This window comes from Anabrus simplex, chromosome 1 (genome assembly GCF_040414725.1).
Source record: "Anabrus simplex isolate iqAnaSimp1 chromosome 1, ASM4041472v1, whole genome shotgun sequence".
Classification (NCBI taxonomy): domain Eukaryota; kingdom Metazoa; phylum Arthropoda; class Insecta; order Orthoptera; family Tettigoniidae; genus Anabrus; species Anabrus simplex.
Genome location: NC_090265.1, coordinates 702,339,871 through 702,356,595, shown reverse-complemented (window position 1 = coordinate 702,356,595; position 16,725 = coordinate 702,339,871). Strand labels below are relative to the sequence as shown.

Here is a 16,725-nt window from a genome sequence, read left to right as displayed (position 1 = left end):
TGACATGATACGCTATAGCCTTTTGGGCTTATGCCGTGTCAAGAAAATAAGGTGAAATTCTTAACATTTCGCAGGGAACTGTGCTCTGCGTCCTCAGAAGAAATCTCGACTGTCCATGAGAAAGGCTTCTTAAACAATGACGCTTTAAATTTGGAACGTTATAATAGAAGTGGAAAATGGTACGTTCATTCACCACCAGATGGCTCCCAGGACGTGGCAGCGCTAGCGTTCGCAAGCGGAAGCTGACCGAACCATCACAATCAGTCAAAGCGGTTCACATAACGTGTTTGCATAAGACCCTTAGCACTCTTAGCCTCCACACAATAACCTAGTAACTGTATAAAATTTTCAGTTGCTTCCAAGGCATTATTTGAGTTTAGTATAATGTTTTCAAAATTGATGTGAATTAATTCATTTCTTAGCTTTAAAATGTTATTTTCTCCCAACCTTCTGAAATGTTTAAATTGCCTATTGTCATGTTGCTTTTCCAATTCAGTTTTTAATTTTAGCCAGAGAACACTGTGTTCAGACAATATATGCTCTGTAACACCACATGTGGAAGTCACTGTTTTGAACATTAGTGATTATGTTATCCAAACAAGAATTTTTCTTGGTGGGTTGATCATTAGCAAGATAGAAATCGTGAGACCTGAGAATATCACAATATCACAAAACTGTCTGCGTAGAGATGAATTTTTGGCGATCTTGACTTTCCGTTGGTTTTCTTCTTCTGTAGGTTACCTCCACTGGATTTAAAATAATTTGGAAAACTTGATGTGTCGTCTTCTGGGACTTCTTGCAATAACTGAAATCTATTTTGGCACTGCAAAGAGTTTTTTCCTGGTTTTAAGTTGTACGTAGTTCCTCCCGTATGTTTAACATTAGGCCTAAAATGGCTACGCGTCACTTCCGTCCACGGCGATCTTGCTTCTCTAATTTCTTCTTTATCTTCCAGTTTCTTTATTCTGTCCTTTGAGCTTTCATTTTCAAGTTTCAGAGCACATAAGTCTTCGTAGCACGCCTAAAATCTTAAGTATAGTTTTGTAAGTCTCTCTTTCTTGTTGTTCTGCCTCACTATCGGTTTGTTTACACTCGGGACACAGCCACACAGTTTCTTCGATATCAGTCCTATTTACAATATTTGCACAGCGAAAATGGTACCATTCATCACACTTTCGACACAGAATCCCATTTTTTACTATTCTGCATTTGCCACATATTTTCATTGCATCTTACACCATTATCCATTACGGACATCACAGACTTGCACACAGTAGTACCCGCCATGTTAGTCTTCACTCGTCACTAGGTGTACTCTCTCCGGGCGAGTTGGTCCTGCGGTTAGGGGCACGCAGCTGTGAGCTTGCATCAAGGGGATAGTGGGTTCGAGCCCCACTGTGGCAGTCCTGAAGATGGTTTTCCATGGTTTCCCATTTTCACACCAGGCAAATGCTGGGGCTGTACCTTAATTAAGGCCACGGCCGCTTCCTTCCCATTCCTAGGCCTTTCCTGTCCCATTGTTGCCATTAGACCTATCTGTTTGGTGTTTAGGTAAATCTCGCAATTTCACACCTGTATGTTTGCCAAAGATATCAAAACGATCTTCAGTTTTAGGGTGTTTAAAATGATCGTTTACAGTTTTTAGTACCTCGTCGATTAATGTATTTGACTTTTTTGTAGGTCTGAGTCTATGAGTTGGTGTCATCCTATTTTGTTTGCCTTCAGGTTGGACATTGCTGCGTTGTTGTGGCAAGTCCGGGTCGGTGTTGCTAGGTGGTTGTGGTGACTTTGGTTGTGTTTTAGTCGGCAACTCCTGTAAAGTGTTTCATTATTAGAGATATCACATTTGCAATTGGCTATATACTCTCTTTATTTATACTTTTGTTTCATTTGCCATGTACAGAAGAGGGATCGAAAACAATAGCGTATGAATTTGAATGAAAATCAAAATTTTCCGCACTGTCTGGGAGCTCTGGACGGTAAATATATAGGTATAATACCTCCGAAAAATAGTGGTTCAGTTTTCTATAACTACAAACAGAAGTTTAGTATGGTACTAATGGCCATCTTTGATGCAATATACCAATTTATTTTTTGTGATTTTGGAATACAAAATTCTATTAAGAGCTAGAAAATGACACGTTACATATTCCTTTGGAAGAAAAAGTAAATTATAGTTTGCGAATACTCCCCTATGTATTCGTTGCAGATGGCGCTTTTCCTTTGAGAAAGGACATTATGAAACCATGTAGACAAGGTGACTTGGGAAGTATGATGAAAAAAGTTTATAATTACCAAACGTCAAGAGCACGTTGAATAGTTGAAAATGGGTTTGGCATATTGGCAGCAAGATTAAGAATTTTTAAGGCTCAAATAAATCTGGAACCAAAAAGCATTGAATCAGTAGTAATGACAAGCTGCGCCTTGCATATATACCTAATGTCATCTTTGCCTAATTATTATGCCCCAACAGAATGTTTTAACCGTGAACATTTAGAAGTAGTATTGGTAACTGTGGGTCTTATAACAACAAATTCAACAATGGTGCCTTTGCAAAGAACTTACCTACGCGATTCCCCCAGAGCAGCAAAAGAAATAAGAGATGAATTTATGAGCTATTTTGTGAATGACTGAAAAGTCCTGTGGCGAGACAATTTCATACACCGATTGAATTTCATGAACATGAACATTGAGTTTTGCTACACATAGTTGCATAGTTGCTTCGCCAGGTAACTCTAACTAGCAAGGAAATTCTCATAAATGAAATTTATGCTATATATATGGTATGTAATACATAATGTTTGTATGTAAAATAATGGCTTACCTCATTTTCATCGCTCATGTTAGATGTAGAAGTTTTTGGGGTCTCTTGTTCATATAAGGAGTCCAATAGATGAAAGTACCACAAACGCGGAGTGTATATCTCGTCAGTGCCTGACTCCCGTTATTTTAAATTGTTCAACTTTGTTTAATTCCTTTTTATAAGAACTCCTAAAAATTATTAATCTTTTTTACAACTATGTCTCCGATGGTTTTGCAGTCTGTAACTCGTTTTTCAATGGTTACACGATACACAATTAAAAGGGAGGAAAATAAATCAAATTACACGGTACTTTAAACCCTAGACACACAATTATCATCATATGAACTGCGCCTAATACACACAAACAAATATCAGGTTGGGCAACTTGACGAATATAAACAAGGAATGTGGAACGGGGGTGGGAACCTACCAAAGGCCATAGAGATGCGAAGGTTGCTGGTTTCCAGAAATATCAACGGTGATCTCTTTTTTTCAAAATATTATTTTCAAAATGAACATTACAAGGTGAGTTTTCTAATAAAATTCATCTATCCAAACAAACCAGTCACATAATTTACGAATACAAGATTAGATGTTGTTTGAGAAGAGCTTTGCTATTAGACCAAGAAGTTAACCAAAAATAGCTTAATCCATCTACAATACGATTCTGAAGGTAAGAAGGCACACAAGATACAAATACAATTTAGAATGGAAGTAAACGCGCTTTCTAAAAGCTGAGCAATAGAGTGGCGACTAGGGCAAACTCCTATGTGATAACACCAGCGAACATTAAATGTAAATTAAAACGGGACTGACATCAACCGTGCTTACTCCAAGGTAGCCCATCCTGGGAGCGAGGATATGCCGACGTGCGTCAAAACAGCAGGACTGACGAGAGAACCAAAGACCACGAAATCCTGCCTCGCTCACTTAAAAAGGGAAGTCTGGCCTTGGTGCGATTACCGAGTGACCAGTCAGAGCACAGGAGCTTGCCTATCGCCACCCAGATTCACCAATCACAACTCTATCCAGTCGCGATGTTTATACAATATTTCCGAACATATACAGACACTAATTGCGAACTTTCCATTTTCCAGAATTAGTAAGGACATATGTCTAGAATCCACAATCGACAGGAGCCAACACACCCTGTTCGAAACGTCTGCGTCACAACCTTTTCTGGAATGTTCTAGTAGTTACTTCCGTAGATAAAGGGAATACAAATAAAATATACTACAAAATGTATGTTGGAAGAAAAAGTAAATAATAGTTCGCGAATACTCCCCTACGTATTCGTTACAGATGGCGCTTTTCCTTTGAGAAAGGATGTTATGAAACCATTTAGACAAGGTGACTTGGGAAGTATGATGGAAAACGTTTATAATTACCGAACTTCAAGAGCACGTCGAATAGTTGAAAATGGGTTTGGCTAAATGGAATACGAATAAAATATTCTCCTATCCACATCATACAGTGAATATTCCTTTAAAAAAATTTACAAATAAAATATTCTACAACAACTTTCCACATCATAGAAATTCTACACAGGTCTCACAGTCAATGAGTTTATATTTTTCAATCAACTTATTGTAGGCAGTGTCTTTTCTGTTCCGATTGTGAAAATCTTTAGATTTCGTCTGCCAGAGACAAGACTCATTTCTATAGCATTCAATGAAAGCTTCTAAATGCTCATGATATCTGCTTTGGTCTTCCTGGGACATGTTGTGGTAACTTGTAGCGCGCACTATCTTAATGAGTGAGTCACTTGAACTGAGCAATCGGCAGTCGCCACGGTCCACATGTTGCGATGAAACTGTGCAAACGCAGTCGACACAGATTTATTGGTTAGAAAAAACAATTTGCTCGGATGAACTGTGCAAGCCGAAATAACTGCAGCGATTTACCCTCCACACGTGTGATAAATCTCCGCAGTTCGGTTGGTGCAGTTAAATCGCACAGTTATATCATAACTGTGTAGCCACCTTTAGTCCAGTTTGGTTTCTAAACCAATCTGTTCTCTCCACTGAAGTCTGGACACAACTGGAACAGTTTTTATACATTGCTTCACTAGTTCCCTTGATTGCCTTCCACATCCTTTTCTTTCCAGGGTTTCTCACACCTTTTCTATATTAACAGTATCATCATATGCCTTCTCTAGATCAAGGAATACCATCACCAGATCTTTTCCATATTCCCACTGTTTTACCATCAGTAATCTCGTGGTAAATATAGGGTCTGTCGTTGCCCTGCCCTGTCAAAATCAATACTGCTTTCTTCTAAATTTCTTTCCACCCTTCCTCTCATCTTCCTTTCTGTTATTTTCTCGAATATGTTGGTATTTTGATAATTGTCACGTACATTTGTCACCTTTCTTAAATACTGGTATTATTACGCCTTTACATCAATCATCAGGTACTTGTTTTTTCCTCCATATACACCTTAGCAGCCTATATAAACAATGTAGGTCAATAGGTCCTGCTGCCATTATCATTTCCACATATATATTATCCATCCCTCCTGGGGGCCAATGACCTTAAATGTTAGGCCCATTTAAACAAGCATCATCATCATCATCATCATCATCATCCCTGCTGCTTTTCCTGTTTTCATTTGTTTAACAGCCATTTTACCTCTGCCATTGCAACACCGCTCTTCATTTCTGGATCATCCTCATTTACCATTACACTGTCCGGTTCCATGGCTAAATGGTTAGCGTGCTGGCCTTTGGTCACAGGGGTCCCAGGTTCGATTCCCGGCAGGGTTGGGAATTTTAACCATCATTGATTAATTTCGCTGGCACGGGGACTGGGTGTATGTGTCGTCTTCATCATAATTTCATCCTCATCACGACGCGCAGGTCGCCTACAGGGGTCAAATCAGAAGACCTGCACTTGGCGAGCCGAACATGTCTTCGGACACTCCCAGCACTAAAAGCCATACGTCATTTCATTTCATTACCACTACACTCTCGTCTGCATCATTTCTCACATTCAGGAGTTTATCAATATAGTCTTTTCAGCTATTCTTTATCTCCTGCGTCTGTTATTACATTTCCACATTTTCCCTTCACTTGTTTTGTGTAGATTTTTTTTATCAATCCAAACAACATCCTTTTCCAACTCTGGTGTGAATTTCTCCTATTTTTTCTTTTCCTCATTTACCAATTTTTTACATTTACTTTTAATTTCCTGATACTTAATCTTACTTCCTTCTTTCCTATCTATATTCTATTTTTGCCATTCTTTCTTCTTTTGTTTAACAACCTCCTTCACCTTTTCATTCCACTAGTGTGTCTCCTTTTCCTTCACTCTCGCTGAAGCTATGCCACAAATCTTCTCTGCAAAGCTTACAAATGTGTTTTTAAATGTGGTCCATTCTTCTTCTACATTTTCTATTTCTGATATAGGGATGTGCTGTTTTAATTCCTGTTGAAATTTCTCCTGATTTCTTTTATCTTTTAATTTCCATACTTTTATTTTCTTCTGTTTTATTTCTTGTACTCTCACAATTTTACCTATTTTGAATTTTGCTACTGCTACTCTGTGATCTCTTATCAAACGCATCACCTGGTAGTGCTGTTACATCCATTAACAGTTTACAGTTTATTTTCTCAACCAAAAAATAAGCAATAACTGTTCTTGTTCTTTCACCCCAGCCCTTTTTTTTTTGTATGGGCTTTATGTCGCATCGACACGGTGGCGATGGGACAGAAAAGGGCTAGGACTGGGAAGGAAGCAGCCTTGGCCTTAATTGAGGTACAGCCCCAGCATTTGCCTGGTGTGAAAATGGGAAACCATGGAAAACCATCTTCAGTGCTGCCGACAGTGGGGTTTGAACCCACTATCTCCCGAATACTGGATACTGGCCGCACTTAAGCGACTGCAGCTATCAAGCTTGGTCCAGCCATATTTAGGGATCTTTCTACTATTCTTCTTTCTAAACCAAGTGTTACCCACAATCATTCCATTTCTCTCATAAATCAGTCAACTTATCTCCCTCCCTGATTCTTTTTCCATAACCAGATGGACCAATCACTTCTTCTTTGCCAATTCTGTCATTACAACCTGCACATTCAGGTCTCCCATGACTATCACTTCCACTTCAGTGATGACTTCCTCGAGTGTCTCCAAGAATCGCTCTGTATTTTCCTCACATTTTCCAGTTTGGGGTGCAAAAACTTGGATGAAATCTTTTATTTCTTCCGTCCTCAATCATACTCTGATTATTCTATCGCTAACGTAGTCTACCATATCCACATTTTCATCCAGGATTTTGTTCTCAATCACTCCAACTAAATTCTTTGCCGCACCTTCTCCACTCCAGTTTAGGATGTACCCTCTACTCATCCTCTTCACTACCTTTCCCCTCCACTTGACATCACTCAGTCCCATCATTGCATCATTCTCTTTCTCCCTAAAATCAATCAACTCCTCTGATTTTCCCATCAGGGTCACAACATTTATTGATCCCATCTTCATAATATTAACTGCTGGTTGCCCACTTATCACAGCTCCCCCAGCTCAAGAACTGCGCATAGCTTTTAGCAGGTTACACCATAAACTTTTCTAAGACTGATAATTACTACCATTCATTTTAGGCTGTTATTAGGATGGGGTGGCCACTCCCAAAGGCATTTTAGAGCTACTGCCAGTAGTTATTCAGGCCGCCCCTTACATGGGGAACAGATGCCCTTGCAGCCGCCCCTAACATGGGAAACAAACGCTGCTGATGAATAGTGTACTCATATTATTCCCTGAGTACTGGGCTGCCTCTTCCGCAATCTCCAGTGTTCCAAAGTCCATCTTCTCTGCTGTAGATTCCATTGAGGTCTTGTTTCTCCTTAACTGTGTTCCAATACAGGTTTTGTTCTAACTACAGTGAAACATCGTTAGTCGTTCCTCATTAACACGTTTTCCCGCTTAGTGCGTCATAAATTCAAAGTCCCGATTTCCATCATATTAAATCTATATTTAAAACAAAATCTCACTTATCGGGTCACGAATTTTGCTATTACCGCTTAGTACGATCTGTATTTGTCATTCCTTCTGAAAGAACCGTGATTTCCAACTCGGGTAAGAGCCTTCGCCACAGTTGCGTGATTATGGGAAAAAGCCTTCTTGAACTTCAAAAGATGAATTGCACTTTCGGGGAGCAAGCCGTTAGCCTCAGGAATGTTCAGTTTTGCTTGCCGGTTAGCAACGAGATTGCTGAATAGCAGAGTGAGCCTGTTTATGCTTGTGCTTGTATTTGACATTCCATTCAAAAGGTAAAAATTTATTTTGTGTTGAGTGGTACAGTAAAGTATAGCTAATATTTATCGCGTGATACGGTAGCCTGTATCTGGATTAGGAACATAATAATGTGAAATTGACTAGCGTGGAGCATATTTGTCGTGTGATAGCCTATTTATGGATACGGAAAATGTTGTAAAATTCCTTAATAATGAAGACAAAATTAAAATCTGTCAGAAAGTGGACTGGCATAAGCGCGCAGAGATCGCGAATTTTGAAACTCGCCCCTTCGAGTTTCAACTCGATCACTCAAGTTGGTCTCAAAGTTTTGTTCGATTCAAAATGGTGGCCAAAGTAACTCCTCGCAGTTGCAGATGGTCGAGTGTAACCTGATAACTTCCAATTCATCGTCTAAGAGTGTTACAAGAAAATAATGTTTAATAATCCACTGCTCTGAAATAAAAGGCTCCTATTAACATTTGTTTTAGAAAGAGTGTGATCTGCAATAATATTTCGATATTTTTGTAGCCCCTGTGCACAAGTTTTCAAATTTGTTTCACACCTTTCATTGTACTGGTACTTGTTATTTTGTAATCCCCAGCAGAAAAGGTTTTCATATTTGTTCTCTCATGTTTTTCAACCTTTAATACTTTCCTCTTGTCTTTAGAAATGGTAGATAGGCCTATAGTTTACATTGTACCCACGGATTCACAACGTAAAATGCCCTCATTCATAAAATATCGTATCTAGTGTTTCCATATATCTGTTGGATAGTTTTTATTCGTATATTCATTAGTTCATTTTCTCGCTTAGCACGTTTCTTTTCCTTGTCCCCTGCAAAAACTTCTTAACGAGGTTTCACTGTATATGTATTTGATTATTTTCAACCACCTTAGTCTAGGTCTCCCTCTTACCCTCCCTCCCTCCCTTCTATCTGGGTCTCCATCATCCACTTCGGCATCCTCTTAACACGTCCAAACCATGTAAGTTTCCGTCTCCTATTCTGTCATAAAGCTTTTCCACTCCATTTTCCTTCTTGATGTCATTCTTTCTAACTCTGTCCTTTCTTGTGTTTCCTATTATAATTCTTAAATATTTCATATCATTCACCTGGTTTTCTCCTGTTTTTTGATCAGTGTCTAGATCTTTGATGCATATGTCAGTAGTGATAGTATTTCTGCATAATGTGAGAGAATTCTTTACCTTATTCATTTCTCTTGTTCACTATGTTGTGGTTTAAATAGATGTGCAAGGGTATTGTTGTTATATTGACTTTTTCAGTTTTATTGTTGCTATTTTGCTTTTTCATTCGCCTTTTCGTTCCTTCAGTTGATAATGTGTCCACTTCTATTCTAGGTTCTACTTCTACAAAAAGAATGTTGATTATCACGTACGAACCTTCCATGAAGAAAGAAAACTTAAAGCCCTGTGTCCGATATGCAGTACTGAATTATTCAATAAGGTATGCATTTAATCATAAGTTTGAGCAACCTATGGGATTTTTTAGAAATAACTGTGCAATAGAATCTTGAAATTTTAAACAGTATTCATGACAGTGCAGTTTTCTCTACAGTAGAAGTTGAGAAATCTTCTTGTAATATCTGCACATGCTACCTGTGTTTGGGTAGGCCTATTTAGGATCACCGCTGCCCACCCCTAAATGGGGAAGGCTCTAAAAAAGGTGGGCTAAACATTGGAAGTCGCACTTTTGTCCAGCTGGGCGACCGCATCCAGTGGGTCACCCCATATGTGGTCGAAACAATCAAGGAAAACAGTTTATAATTGCAACGTGGAATGTCTGAACAATGCTTGCCCCGAAAGGGAGTGACAGAAATGATAGGAGAACAGCTCTTGTTGGCACGAGCTGTCTAGATTGAATGTTGATGTAGCTGCCTTGATTGAAACAAGATTACCCAGTGAAGGCAAAGTTATTGAAACCAGTTCAGGATATACCATCTTGTGGAAGAGAAAGGGGAATGGAGAGTGTCGTATTCATGGTGCTGGATTTGCCGTGAAAACAGATATAGTTGCTAATCACCAACTTGTCCCAACTGCAGTTAGTGAAAAACTTATGACTCTCCATATACCACTCTCCGGAGATAATTACATGACTCTCATCTCTGCTTATGCACCTACATTAGATGCTGATGAAGATGCTAAAAACCAGTTCTATAACTTGCTTTCCTCAACCATCTCCATCATACCATCTAAAGATTAGCTCTTCCTACTAGATGACTTCAATGCTAGAATTGGGAAGGATAATCTGCTATGGGAAAATGTAACGGGCAAACAAGGACTTGGTAGTTGCAATGCGAATGGATTGCTGCTTCTTGGTCTAAGTACCGAACATGAACTTTTCATAACTAATACGCAGTTTCGCCTACCTATTCGCTTTAAGCATTGACACATCTTTGATTGCATCTTCACTTGACAGTGTGATAGGAAGGACGTCCTTATCACCACGACAGCTAGAAATGTTGATGATTGCTGGACAGATCACAAGTTGGTATTGTCTCATCTTAGAATCAGCCTTCGCTGTAAATCACCCAGGCATTTTCAAACCCCGTCCAGGAAGAAGTTTGATACATCTGAACTTCAAGAATGCCATGAATTTCCACAACATGATTTCCGACATGCTGGCAAGTGCTTCAGTCCACACAAAGAATGTAGAGCAGGAATGGGCTACATTGCAGAAAGTAGTCACAGAATCGGCTGAGAAAAACATTGGTTTTTAAGAAAAATGAAAGACAAGACTGGTTTGATGACAACAGCAAATATATTTTGTGTGTTATCAGTGCTAAATGAGAAGCCCATCTATCCCTTCTTCAAGATCTATCTTCAGACGCAAAGAGAGGGCACTTTCTTGAACTCAAGCATAAATATCAGGGGCAAATGAGAAAGATAAAAGAACAACTGGTGGCAGCAGAAAGCTCAGGAACTGCAAAGTATGTCTGATGCCCAAGACCTGCATAACTTCTGTGCAGGAATAAAGGTTATATGGCCCAACTCGCTCCTCCTCCGGAACACTGAAAGTTGCTGATAATGTTACCACCATTACTGATAGTCGAGAAATCCTAGAACGCTGGAAAGAACATTTCTCCACTCCTCTTAATCGGAGTTCAAATGCTGCTGAAGACTTTCTCAATGATGTGCCTCTACATCCCCAACAACTATGGGTGGCTCTTCCACCAACATTCAAGGAATTCAATGCTGCTCTCAGTCAACTGAAACCTGGCAAGGCTCCTGGCCCAGATAACATTCCTCTGGAACTGATTCAAAGTGAAGGCCTATCTCTAAAGACCAGATTTCATACTCTTATCCTCTTAACCTGCGAAGTACCTGGTGACCTTAAAAATGCCACTATCATTATTCTTTTCAAAAAATGTGATCGTAGTGTTTGTGGCAACTATCGCGATATATCATTGCTATCTATAGCAAGTAAAATTCTTACTAGAATTTTGCTCAGTCGCCTGCAAATTATTTCCAAGAGGATCCCACCCAAGTCGCAGTGAGGTTTCGAACGTGCAGAGGCACAATAGATATGATCTTCTGTGCAAGGCAAATCCAGGAAAAATGCAGAGAGCAACAGACTCTTTTATACCTAGTGTTTATGATCTGGAGAAGGCTTTCGACTCAGTCCCGAGACCAGTTACGTGGACAATACTGAAACACTTTGACTGTCCACAGCATTTTGTAGATCTAGTCAAGGCTCTTCATAATAACATGTCTGGCCAAGTCGTTCATCAAAATATTATCTCTGATCGATTTTCAATCACTCACTGCTCCAACACTCTTTGCTCTTTACCTAGCTGCCATGTTATATGGAACATCTACAGACAACCAAGGTGTAAAGGTCAGATTAGGGTTGGGCTCTATGTCCCTGTTTCAGCACACTGTGATAGGAAAAACTTAAAACGGTCCACCTTTTCAATAAGCACACTGTGTCGATGCATAGTTATGTTCTGCTGTTCCAGAACACAGAACGTCAATTGTTCCAAAACATTCTCAAGCAAGACCGAGACAGTGATTCGCTGTCCCGTCAGAAGCGCCACAATGCATTGCCCTACACCTACTAGCTGACTGTCGATACCGGCAGTGTGCCGCCATGTGCTGGAGTGTTCCGTGTTCCGCCGTATCCTTTTTGTTCTGTGAGTTCCGTTGCACTGGCAACTGGCCTTCGGTACATGCGGATAACTTAATGCGTTCTGTTTTGTAAGAGTGTTTTCATTGAAACCTAACAATATATACCGTATGAATGACAGTAAACTTTGAATAATGTCATACCGGAGTCCAGTTTACGACTTTTTTTTTTTTTTTACTAGAATAAAATCAGACAGAGTGACATGCAATTTATGTTCTGTGTTGTCTGCAAACGGATCTTCAACCAGCACAATGACAAGACATTTGAAACTTAAACATTCTACAACTTTTATTTTCGTGTTCTGCTTTTATAGGCCTAGTTTTATTTTTAATCTCCTGTTCCGCTTGTATATAGTGTTTAATTTTTATCTTCGTGTTTTGCTTGTATGGGTTATTTTTTTATTATCGTGTTCCACTTGTATGTGTTGCATGTAAATAGAGTACTGATGAATGTTTCTTCAATTGTGCGACTATATTTTTAATTGGTGAAAATAACATTGTGACATTTGTAAACACATCTACTGCCAGCGTAATTGTGACAGGTGTATTTCAGAATGAATGAAAATCTTCTTATCCTAAAAACAACATTTAGATATGATTTTCTGGGTGCCTATTTCAGAGTTCTGACTGCTTTTGTTGCTGCCAAACAAGTGGCATAGGTGAACAAAAAGCACCTTTGGATGTACATACTTTCTGCAAACTACCAACCCAACGATTCATCCACTGATGAAGAGATCCAATCGTTGCATTGTACAGTTTGTAAATTGTTAGATAATTTTAAATGTATTCATGTAACAAATTTTGTTTTAATTGAAGTTGCACATTTTTATAATTTTTTTGTACATATCACCTAAAGTAAGGCCCCTTTTTTTTATTTGCAAAAAATAGGAAGATTCTTAGTATACGTTCATACTTGTATATATTGGGTCCAAATGTTTAACTCAGACAAGACCTGGGTCTTGACCTTAAGATTGACAACAGGCTGAAGATGCCCAAAAACAGGGCGAAACATGTACCTTAGAATCACCACAAACGGTGAATTGTATTGAATAGGTGGCTACAATAAATTTTATTATAATAGAATCTTACTTTTTGTTTTTTTATGTGCTGTGAAGTTTTATCCTGGCCCTAAATACTCACAGTATAGGCTGATACATTCAACTGGTGAAAATATCCTTGGATTAGTTACTTTTAAACACCTGTACTGCCATTGCAACCGTGTTGTGTGTATTTCATATTGACCAAAAATATCTTTACCTAAAAGCAGCCTTTAAACGTTATTATTGGGCGTGAATTTGTGTTCCGACTATTCCTTCAAGTTCTGTGCGTCTTTACGCTGGCCATAACTACACACAACACATCCGGTACAGCAGCACATTCCTGCTGAAGCGGAGCATGTCATGTTGCCTCGCAGAGTTCTCTCTACTGCGCATTTACAGTGTCATGTGCCAGCACACTGTACCGAAACACTCCACCTCAAGCTCCTGATGTTCTGGAACAACTGACTGCTCCGGTCTGTGCAACCCTAGGTCAGATGTCACTTCGATAGGGGGCTGTTCAATCTGGCTAGACTTTGCTCCCAGAAGCTTATTAGGATTTTCTCCATTACAGAATTGCAGTATGGAGATGACGCTGCGATCAAAATTAAATTCACACCCAAAAGAAAATTCAAAAGGAAAATGCCGGTGATCCCAAAATTTGATCTACACAAAATCAAAGACTCCAAAATAACTGAAGAATGGGAGGAACAACCTGCAGAAAATTGGGAGAAATTTCAAACTAGGATCATCAGAACGGCGAAAGATCTCATCCCTCTTCACAAGAAACTAAAACAGAATGTGAGAGCGCACTGGAAGAAAGGAAAAAGGCATTTCAAAACTACAATAGCAACAAATCAGAAGAAACACAGGATATTTTTCAAAGTTCGAAAACAAGCATCTAAGATTCTAAGACAAACTCAATGATCAACTGAGGTCAGATGAAGACGATTTCAAAAATTACAACACACACGATTTTTACAAGACCTTCGCAAACCAAATTAAAGGGTTTTCTCCACAGAACCTTTGCTCTCAGAAACAAGGTGGTAAACTGGCCTTAACAAATACAGAAAATTGCCAGGAACTAGCAACGTATTTTTCACAGCTTTTAAATTGTCCAGAACCTACAGAGGGATTCCCAAAAATACAGCCAGAAATCACACTAGAAAATTCGTCACCACCAACACAAGAAGAAATTTCTTCATACATCAAGAAACTTAAAAACAAAGTACCAGGGAGGGACAGAATTGTAGCTGAACTTTTGAAACATTTATGCCATAATTCACTCAAAGAAATTATACAAATAATTCAAAACATTTGGCAAACTGAATAGCTCCCGGATGATTAGAAGATTGCTCTAATCCATCCACTACATAAAAAAGGTGACAAATCAGATGTAAATAATTATAATTGTATCTGTCACCTACAAAATTTTATCAGCATGGCTCTTGCAAAGAACACAAAAGCAATTAGAACCTAAATTAGTTGAATATCAATCAGGATTCAGACCAAATAGGTCATGCCCCAAACAAATTTTTAACCTCAAAACCATACTCAAAATGCAAACTCTCAGACAAAAACCCCTCGTATGCACATTTGTAGATTTCAAAAAGGCTTACGATTCAATCGACAGGCCCTCACTGTTCCAAATTCTAGAAGAGAGGGGACTAGATTCCAAAACTCAAGAACTTATAAAACAAACACTGACTGGCATGAAATCTAAAGTGAAATTTATGGGGGAAATCTCAGAACCCTTTTACATTCAAACAGGCGTGAGATAAGGTGATGGACTCTCTCCTATTCTGTTCAACATCGTCCTAGAATGGGAGAAAGAACTCAAGAAATGTGAGTTTTGGAAGCCAATCTGACTGGGCTTTCCCAAAGATAACCTCTACATACCATACCTCGCTTTTGCAGATGATCTGGCGATACTAACAGAGGATCAGGAGACTTCTGGTAAACAGCTTGAGATACTTAAAGTGCAGAAAAGGTAGGACTACAGATATTCTTTTGTTCAAAGACATATCAAGAGCCTGAGAACAAAATATGCTACAATTGACAGAGTCCCTTACTTTAAATATATCGGAAAATTTCTCGAACCGACAGGCCTTGAAAAGATTTCGCAACAAACTCATGTCCATAAATTTAAAAGAGCATTAGGATGAGTTCAAAACATCTACCAAAAAAAATCCATGTCAAGATATACAAAAATTCTTCATTACAGCACAGTCATAAAACCAACAGTCCTTTCTGCAAGTGAAACATTAGCACCCAACAGAAAGCAAGAACTTGAAGAAATCAAAAAAGAAGAGAGGAAGATCATTGGGAAAATCTTAGGAGCAAGATACACCCAAGAAGGTTACAGGTTACAATCAATCAAAACAACAGAAAAGTTCTCAAACATCGAAATTGACATTAGGAAAAGACAAATTAAATTCTTCGGCTATCTGACTAGATTACCAGAAAATCGATTGACAAAAAGGATAATAGATTATGTAACCTCGCTTAAGAACTCAACACCCTGGTGTAACGAACTTTGAAAGGACATCAAAAATGCAAACATAAGTTCAACAGAAATCCTAGAAAGAGACATCTTTAGACACAAAGTAAACAACTGGGAAGTTATATCAGAGCAACCACAAGAAAAACAGTACAGACCAAAGTGGTCGGCAGAACATAAACAAGCTTTCTCAGAAAGAACGAAAACCTATTGGAAAAACAAGAAGAAACCACAGAAGAAATGATGGAGTTATTTGCTATTGGGAGAATTCACTAATACCATGCGAGTAGTATGAGCAATGTGTGTTCTAAAACAATGGGTGCTGAGTCAGCATTTTTCCCTGAGGTCATTGACCCCTAGTTGAGTAGTAAGGCTATGATGTAGATTCCCATAGGGAATGTCCAATAACAGACCATTATATTGGTAGTAAGTCTATGTCGATTCTGGAATGAAGTCATTGACCCCTAGTTGAGTAGTAAGGCTATAGGTTCTAGACCATTGAACATGGAATAACGGCATAACCCTGCGTATGAGAGCAAGCCTAACCTCACAGACTCCATTGGAGAGGCCTAATTGGTCAGGGAATGATCTGGGGCACTTTTGACCCCTTAAGTGAGGTTATGGCATCATACGCATACGTACAAGGGCAATGCTAACCTCACTGGCCAACCTGGAGTGTTTTGGACCGCTAGGTGAGGTTATGACGTTATACGTTTACGTATGAGGGCAATGCTAACCTCATGGGCCACTTTGGAGCAGCCGAATCGGACGGACCCTCTTGGAGGAGCCGACTCGGAAAGGTCACAGGCCCCTTTCGAGGAGCCGAATCGATCAGGTGCCCATAGAGGAGCCACAAATCGGTTAGGTGACCTGCAGATGAGGTTAAGATATCATTATGACACTCAGGCTCCCTTGGAGGAGTCCAATCGGTTAGGTGTCTGGTACTTGAGGTTATGACATGTAACCTAACGTCGCTACAAGAAATTCCAATCTAACCTCAGTCGGGTTCCCCTT

At 39.2% G+C, this 16,725-nt stretch overlaps 1 protein-coding gene across 7 annotated transcripts in view; it reads left to right on the top strand.

Annotated features, from left to right (window-relative positions):
- LOC136857361 (uncharacterized) overlaps positions 1 to 16,725 on the top strand; it is a 169,166-nt gene that overhangs the window by 116,477 nt on the left and 35,964 nt on the right. For all 7 annotated transcript variants that reach the window (XM_067135977.2, XM_067135976.2, XM_067135981.2 and 4 more), the window contains one exon: positions 9,391 to 9,496. In XM_067135977.2, coding sequence (XP_066992078.2) covers positions 9,391 to 9,496 — 106 coding nt within the window. The remainder of the gene's footprint in view (positions 1 to 9,390; positions 9,497 to 16,725) is intronic.